At 33.6% G+C, this 9,505-nt stretch overlaps 1 protein-coding gene across 1 annotated transcript; it reads right to left on the bottom strand.

Moving 5' to 3' along the window:
- Window positions 1-793: 793 nt before the first annotated feature.
- LOC122528759 (trypsin-3-like) lies at window positions 794-4,417 on the bottom strand. The gene is made up of 4 exons (XM_043654219.1): window positions 4,244-4,417; window positions 2,638-2,844; window positions 1,159-1,293; window positions 794-1,088 (listed from the first exon to the last, which is right to left on the bottom strand). The coding sequence occupies exons 1-4, from the start codon at window positions 4,415-4,417 to the stop codon at window positions 870-872; spliced, it is 735 nt and encodes a 244-aa protein (XP_043510154.1). The 3' UTR covers window positions 794-869.
- Window positions 4,418-9,505: the final 5,088 nt, after the last annotated feature.

Raw genomic sequence — 9,505 nt, 5'->3', positions numbered from 1 at the left:
AGGAATTTCTGGTTGAAAATTCGGATATTGTATCAGGAGAAATGATAGGCGAGGAGGTGGCACGACAAAAATGTTTAAGCTGGAGTATTTCGTGTATGTGGAGGAATTTCTGGCTGAAAATTCGGATTTTGTATCAGGAGAATATGATGGGCGAGGAGGTTGGACGACAAAAATGTTTAAGCTGTAATATCTCGTGAAAGGGAAGGAATTTCTGGCTGAATATTCGGATTTTGTATCAGGAGAATATGATGGGCGAGGAGGTTGCACGACAAAAATGTTTAAGCTGGAATATCTCGTGAAAGGGAAGGAATTTCTGGCTGAAAATTCGGATTTTGTATCTGGAGAATAGGATGGGCGAGGAAGTAGCACGACAAAAATGTTGAAGCTGGAATATCTCGTGATTGGTGAGGAATTTCTAGTTGAAAATTCGGATATTGTATCAGGAGAATATGATGGGCGAGGAGGTGGCACGACAAAAATGTTTAAGCTGGAGTATTTCGTGTATGTGGAGGAATTTCTGGCTGAAAATTCGGATTTTGTATCAGGAGAATAGGATGGGCGAGGAGGTAGCACGTAAAAAATGTTGAAGCTGGAATATCTCGTGAACGGGGAGGTATTTCGTGTTGGACATTCGAATTTTGTGCCAGGAGTGTGTGGGATCGGTGGAGGTGGCACGACAATGCCTTCAGCTATTCTCTTGATTCAGGGGTTTTTCGAATAATTTTAAACTGGATTTAATATAATGTAATATAATTTATTCGCACATATTCGTACAATATAAGTGTTTCTATTACAATAGAATATCTCCTTTCTCTTTTGTTTCGTTTCAGAATTATGTCCTCGTCACTTGTCAGAATTACATTTTATTCTCACATTATAATGAGCATTATTAATTGAACAAGAATAATGTCTATCACTTTGGAATCGATTTCGGCAGCAGCGTTGTTCAATATAGTTTCGTTTAACCAGTTCAAGTATAAATCTAGTCGGGAATATACTCCTGGTGAATTAGGACGTGCACAGCCTTGCCCCCATGATATTATGCCAATTTGTGTGTTGTTGCATAGAAGTGGACCACCACTGTCACCCTGGAATTGATTTCTTTTAGAGAAACTATATTCGAATAGAAAGTAAATATTGAACATGATAAATACAAACTTGACAGGCGTCTTTTCCACCTTCGTCTAGCATGCCAGCGCATAAATGCACCTTGTCATCTACTCCTGTGACTGGACACTTTTCAGTTGGGATTAATGATAAATTAACGCTTCGAAGATATGTACCGACTCCTTTCTAAATAAATAAACTAAAATTAATTGTGCTGTGTTAAAGTATCTATTACTTCTCATTCAATACCTTTCTCCGCAAGTATTCATATTCAAATTTGAAAAAGGAATTAGAATTCTAAATTTAAAATCAGCTTCAAACGTGTGTGTGTGTGTTTTTTTTTTTTTATTCACTGCACAATCTGTTTCTAAGTTCGATTATACACGTGTTATATTTGTTATATGTGTATTAATATAAATTAAATATCGGATGGTAGAAGGTGATTCCATGAGAAAAAACTCTTTGCATGAGTCGATAAATGAATTTTCTAGCCCACAAATGTAAATGCAATGCTAAGTTTTAGCCTAATACGATTACTTTATTTGTAAATGACGGAATTCATTTTATGGGATAGCAAAAGAAGTACTACAAACTGATCCTTTGGAATTTTTGGCTATTTTGTGCGATAGGAAAACTCGAAGATGCCCAGAAATTACTTCTACAGAAAATTTTTGGACTCCGAAATTCATTTTGTAGAAGGAAACAAAAAAATTCTGGTATATTTACAAGTTATTCCTGGAGAAATTTCGTGGACTAGAAATCTTTCGTGAGAAATCCACTTTGTGGGATAGAAAAATTCAGAGGTGCCCGCAAGTTATCTCTGTAGGAAATTTGTCGGGATCACGTAGCTTTCGTATGCGTTTTCTGAATCGTTCTAACGAACGTGGAATGAAATTATTGGAAAAAATTAATGGAGAAATGGAAAACAGGACATCAAATGAAAAATGGGAATGAAAGTATGAGATGTGAGATGTAAAATATAAAATAGATAGCGAGACACAGGACACTTTCGAATTGGTCTCGAGACTATACGAAGACAAAGACACACACAAAGAAATTACAAAATGCAAATTAACGAGTAGAGTAGAGACAAATCACAAGGAACAATATGTAAAATGCAATCGTAAAAAGTGAGGAAGCGCAATAAAGAAGAAAGAAAAAATGAAAATATATAACACAAGTTTATAATGTATTGTAATTGTAATTGTATTGTAATTGTATTATATTATAATATTATAATATAATATAATATTAGAATATATGAAATAAACAGAGAGTACGCAATAAATCCACTTTTCCATTTTCTCCCTTCAAAGGATCAATCTATCTGAATTTTAAACCTCCGTACCATCTTTCTATTAAACTCTATTTTTCCATGCATTCTATTCCATCGTATTCATCGTCAAAGCACTTGCGGATTTTCCGCGTAACGTGCAACGCAACCATCAACCGATTGTCTCTACCCTCGTCGATCAATGAAACAATTTTTGCGGATGACAAGTAAATAACAAGATACGATTAACTACGTACATCGGAGTCAGGAATGTGTCGTCCCCAGCCAACCACAGTGCACGGGTCGGTGTACCTTTGGAAAATGTTTGCGTCATAGGCATGGGGAAGAGCGACGTATCTCACGTACGAGCTGATGTAAAAAGGTTTCCGAAGCTGGATGGAAAAAAAAAAAAAAGAAAAGGAAACAAGAGAAACGATAATAGAACATGGAAACCACAGGATGAGTCAGAAATAAAAAAACAAAAAAAAAAAAAAATGACGATAGGAGGGAAATGGCGCCATGTTTCGCTTTGGCGCCTAGTTTTTTTTTTTTTTTAATTGTTTTATTTTATTATTCTGTGTTTATCTATTTATTCTATAAATTTTATATTTAATTAATTATTAATTATTCTATATATATATATATATATAAAATTCTAAAATAACTAATATTCTATATATATATATATAATTGTTAATAATTCTAGAATAATTAATATTATATATATATATATATAATTTTATAATATATATATATTTTTTATAAACTTGTGTAGAGGGCTTATATATATATTAATTCAGTAAGCCCTCTACACCAATTTATAAAAAATATATATATAATAAAATTCTATATATATATATTCTAGAAATAATTAATATTATATATATATAGAATATTATATTATATATATATATAGAATTTTATAATATATATATATTTTTTATAAACTAGTGTAGAGGGCTTACTGAATTAATATATATATATAATAATTTATAATTCTAGAATAATTAATATTCTATATATATATATAATAATAATTAATAATTCTAGAATAATTAATATTCTATATATATATATATTATGAACTAGTGTTAGAAGTTAAACCTCTATAAAATTGTACGACTTGATAAAATTTGAAATATTCACAATAAGTACATATTTGCGTTAAATTTATTTTGACTTGTTATATTACAGACCAATTGCAAAAATGACTGAAGTCACTTATTCATAACAGTTATCAGTTCCGTGGTCTCTGATTGGAACAAATACTAGTTACAATCAAGTGATCATTCGTTTCTCCCTATAGGTGAGCGAAATTCCGTTTACAGAGGATTAACTGCAAAAGAGGATTCTGATAATGGAGTAAGAATCAATTCTCCTTTCCTTCGTTCTAATGTCGTTGTTACTGCCAAGAGTAACATTTCCAGATAGCAGTTCGTGCGAAAGAATTTTCGGAATTTACGAAGAGGATGAAACAATAATCGGCATTGTAATTGGGAGGAAAAGAAACGAAAAAAAAAAAAAAACAGAAATCTTTATTTAAGAAATAAATTACTAAATAAATAGCAAATCGAAACTTTCGCACGTCTTGTATACTTCTTTGTCAAAAAAAAAAAAGAAAAAAAAAATTTTTATGCGAGGTCCAGATAGCAATTCGAACGAAAGGACTTGCAACATCGATTTGACAAATGATGTCAAAATGATAAAATAAAACGAAACGAATGGACAAACGATTGGATCAGGATCTTTTTGAGAATTGATCTCGCTCACCTCTCTCTTTTCTTCATTCTTTTTTTTTTTTTTTTCATTTCTTTCATTTATTTTATTTTCCACATAGAGTTTATATATACACATAATAGTCACCCTGAACAATCCAATATCGTGATGCATGTTCGAGAATTTAAAGTTCGTGTGCGGTAATATCCGGTCGATCAATTCCATCTGCATAGAACTGAAGGCTGGGAAGTACACGTAAGTGGCACCGGCGATCGCGTAGAATCGAAGTGGACTCTCAGCTATCCATTTGTCACCGTACATCGGCCTATGCGAACGATTTGCTCGAATGAGTTCTCCAAATTAACGTCGTCGATCAATCGATTTTATCGTTATCTCTTTTCCTCCCTTTCTTTCTATTTTTTTTTTTTTTTTTTTTTTTTCTTTTCTCGCGAACGCACACTACTAAGAACTTTCAGAACTTTCAGAACACTACGCAGGTATGAATTTCGTAGGATCATCACGGGCGGCCACTGATTCCTTGTTTCCAAAAATTGTCAGAGAAGAAGCTGATTTCGCTTTGTAGGAGAAAAAGAAAAGAAGGAAGAAAACCAGTGGAAGATCGCAAAACGCGTCTCGAAAGTCGATGAAAGAAAAAAAAAAAAATAAAAAAATTGAAAAAACCGATTACAAAGGTAGCGACGAGTGATTAGCGCACTTTACAGTTTTCTTGCTTCGTTCTTTCGTTTTTATTTCTTTTTTTTTTTCTTTTGGTGGTTTTTGCCTTTGTCTTTTCTTTTTTTCTTCTCTTTTTCTCTGCTTTCTCATGGTTCACAGTTCTTGAACGTTAGTAGAGATTTGTATAAGAACGCCGCTAACCCTTTCACTGCTGTGGTCGTAGCTACACTATCGTCGATACAGTCGCTATAAGTACGTATGCTGACACGGTGTGTGAGAATAGTACGACGAAGAAGGGAAATTTTTTTTTTGGAACTCGAGATCTTTGGTTGTTTCTCCGTTAACTGGATTATTTCTAATTTTCAACTCTTAAAAGCTATCGTCGAAAGAGGTTAACGTTGCAGGTGTAAATTTTGTAAATTTATAATGAAATTTCAATGTAAATTTTGTAAATTTATAATTAAACACGACTGAACATTATTTTCGTCATTATTCACTATTCCTAGACAAGTCGAATTATTTTAGATAAAAAGTCGAACGTTTGGACTAATTACGAAAAAGATGAAATTTTATACGTACAATTTTAATTAGGAAATTGGCAAAGTCGAACAAATGCGACTGAACGTTTCGTTGTTCAGTATCAGATGAAAAAATGAGGAAATTTATCGTTTACTGTAATTGTGTATTGTTAGAACATGCTACAATATAATGCAATATTAGTGGTTAATTGTTGTAGCAAAATATACAATGTTACATTACATCTAATAAAAGTGATTAAAACGTCTAATCGTGGAGTAAAATGATAGCTTTCGAGAGTCAATGTTAATTCATAGTTTACGAATTAAATTGCAAAACGTTTGACTGTAACGTTTCGTACGAGAAAGATAATTTTCCACCCGGCCAATATGAATTATACAAATATTCTATAGTGATAGAAACTGATTGTACAGAATTTCTTTTTTACACAGAACAAAGTTGAACAGACTTTTGACAATGAAGGAGAAAACACATTACCAATCGTAGACAGTAACCCAGTTAACAGCGTAATGGACGACTAATTACTTGTACAATTTTATTAATTTTATTATCGAACATCGATTCAAACTCTATTTTTTTACTCTAGACTCGTTCAAAACACAGACACTCTATATACTAGATTGCACGATCTAGCAATCTAAACGTTAACGATCGCATCGACTGAATTCAAAATAGCGATCCGATTGTAAAATTTACGCCGCTGCAGCTGGTTCAAAATCAATTCACCGATCGAAGGCTATTTGTCCTCTCGTCATTTGCACACCATGATTTCATTCAATTTCGATTTAAACTACGTACCTGTCACTGATAAAAGAAAAGTATAAAATAAATATACAATAAATAAAATAAATTTTGAAATGAATCGAAAAACAAAACGTCAAACTTCCCTCAACAGGAGGAAAATTCAAGATCATTATAAATACGAAGTAGAAGAAGCTTTTAACATGCAGTGCAAAATTGTATTTGCAAGATTAACCACTTGCGGCTGGCGACTGACTGCGGACCGTAACGAGTGACCAATATCGATATACCAATAATTCGTCGGTACGATATGACAGGATAGAAATTACTGAGAAATAAATTTATTATTTGTTTTGCCTGGATTATACTTAAAACCGAGAGAATGTTGCAATTTTGGGGCAATTTCGTTCTGCTACAAATTCACGTTCAGGTTTATACGACGATAAAAAGAAACAAAAAGGAAAAAAAAAAAAGAAAAAGACAAGAGAATTTCTCATTCATGGATATGGTTTAAATATGCTTTTGATATTTATTTAAATATGCTCGCTTTAAATGCGAGATTCAAATATTGAAGCTACCTTCATTATTGATGCTGCGAATTACCTACAGTTCATCAAAAATGAAATAAAAGGCTTCTTTATTTATACACCATAAGCGTATCTTCTTTTCTCTCTCAAATTGAAACTGTCTTCTCATTCCTCCGCAGAACTACGATCCTCAAAGAAAGAAAAAAAGAAAGAAAAAAAAAAAAAAAAGAAAATGAAAGAGAAATCCAGTCTTTCGTCACAATGTAACAAAAGATCGCTACGCAGAGAGAAATCGGCAAACCAGCCTCCGAATCAGTGAATTTCGAACGAGCTACAGAGGACATGTCTCCTAATATCGTCGAGTAGTCGTATTTCGTTACGCTTTAGGTCTTGAAAGCAGCATACGTATCTATGATATAGCAATGAAAGCGCTACGAATGCTTGAGGATATGCTCTATGACCGTAAAATGGTAGCATAAAAAATATACGCGCGCGAGGGATCATAAATTTTCGCGTTTCTCTCCCTCGTCTCACCCCCTCCCTCTTTTTTTCTTTCCAACGAATGTCTCGTCTCTATCCTCAATAAAAAAATAACTATGATCAGAAAACGCGTGATTCATCCAGACATTCGGGACGTTCTCGTCCCGAACGAACTCCGATATCAAATCCCTACGAAAAATCGTCGGCGAGCACGCCGAACAAAAAAAAAGGAATCGATTCCTCGCGTTCTTGTTTCCTTATGGCTTTGAGCGGGCTAACTTTATCTTTACTTTACGTTTATATTGGGGGGGGGGGAGGAGGAGGGGGATGCACCTTATGCGATGGAAGAAGAATGTTCGTGGAACTATGGTGTTCCCATCCTTCCACTTCGTTAATATCGACGATCGTAATTACGGAATTACGTATTAATTACGAAAGCGTTAATTACAGTACAATTTTTCAAAAAAGGAAGTTGGAGTTGTCTCGATCGATCTCGTATTTCGCGTGTCCAAGATCGGAACTTGTTTATATTGGATTGTAACATACGCAATATATCGTTATCTTAGTTTTATACTATGTACACTCTGCGGAGTGAAGAGATCTATCGTTTCTCTAGGATGTAGGTTTAAAGGCAATTGTCGATAGTTAATGTTCTTGTGACAATGGTCGAACGTGTATCGCGATTTTTCAACGTGAGGAGCCTCGCGTTTTTTGGCAATCGTGCAAATGCACAATCTGCTCTAGCATCAGTTGAAGTGTCTCAGATTTCGTTTCTGAATTTCGAAAATTTCCGATCTCAGCTTGGAACTGAAGTTTTGCTGTCTTTTTTTTTTTTTTTTTTCATTCAATCTCGTTTATCTTGTTCACGATCTGCGCAGTTTAACTTTACTTGACGTTAGAACCAGTCAAAATGACTTTTCACTAATAGTGAATGTGCAGATATTTTTCAATCGTACGTTTTTGTCGCATTGTCTTAATTTTCATTTCTGCCACATTGTTTAACACTAGAACTACTAAAGTGGTCAAAACGATTAATTCATAATTTTTTTTTTTTTTTTTAGATACATTAAGAATGCAAAATAGTGTAGTTTTAGAGGTTTAAATGATTTTTTTTATAAAATACGTGAATAAAAGTTCGTGTATTCTATTGTATTGCTATTTTTTTTTCACTTTAATATCTCTGATGAAAATTCCATACTTTAGTCCTTGGTAGTGTTCTAATGTTAATTTTAATCTTGATCAACTTTAATCTTAGTCGATTTCAATCAAATTCAACTGCAATTTTAATTAAAAAGTAAAGAATCTTAGTTGAGAAGTTGAGTCTGAGGTACATTTTGACTACAAAGAGCAGAAACAATGTACGAATAGTTTGCTAGTAAAATTCTAAAAAAATGATACTCCCACAGAATTCCAAGTGCCGTACAATGATAGTCCTCGTTCCTCTAATTTCACTCGTCAGACGCGCAAATCTTTCCTCTTTTATTTTCAAATTGAAAAAAATAAGTATCATTTCATATGTTACAATTCAATATCCAATACCATGCGACTTATCTCTCGCCCAGTTGAAGGAAAACAATTATAAAAAAAAAAAAAAGAGTCCTGCCTTTCTCTGTCGGTAACTCCTTCTGTCTTTTTTCCTAGACAATCGACTGCAAAAAATTAGTCCCTAATTATTCCAAGAAACTTGCGTGCAACGTTCTCAATATGCGGGTGTACATATAACACGTACGTATTATATTTTCTAACGTCCGTATCCGCCGTGTTTCTCATTTTTTCCAAGCACCAGCAACAACGATTTCACCGAATCGATTCGCGAATCGAACGTTAAAACATCGGGAACGTTTAATAGACAGTGTGTTTCGTAACTTGCGAGACTCACTTCGGAAGCTGATTGTACGCCTAAAAATAATGGAAAAAAAGTCATATAAATATATGTCCTATCTGTCTTCGTTTATGAGATATAATGAATTTTCTGTTTTGAATTACTTTTACAAAAGATGCTCGAAATGACCAGCTTGCATTTGAAGACAAGCCTGCACGAGTCTTGTCATTCATCTGGTTACTCTCTCTATCATTCCTGGTGTTTCTCGAATTTGTCGGAAGCCTTGCTCTATTCTATTTCGTAGTATTTCAGCATTTNCTCGGCTAAAATGCGACGGAGCTCCATCATGCATAAACCGCATACGAATAATCTAATATCGACTGGAACTTCCTCTAATATTTCGTGTAAACGCGTGCTCAAAAAATCAACGTACTTTGTGCCTGTTAGTCTCCCATCAAGAGAAAAAGGTCCAATTAAAAATTTATCAATTATTCCTGCCCATACGTTTAAACTAAATTGGTATCGATGTCTTGAATGCACAATAACATGTGGGTTTTCTTCATGCCAATTATGATTATTATGAAAATTGAATATACCATCCCTGGTAAAACTAGCTTACTAGCTGTG

This window comes from Frieseomelitta varia, unplaced genomic scaffold, assembly GCF_011392965.1.
Source record: "Frieseomelitta varia isolate USP_RPSP 00005682 unplaced genomic scaffold, Fvar_1.2 scaffold_258, whole genome shotgun sequence".
NCBI lineage: Eukaryota > Metazoa > Arthropoda > Insecta > Hymenoptera > Apidae > Frieseomelitta > Frieseomelitta varia.
This window is presented reverse-complemented; position numbering and strand designations above follow the sequence as displayed.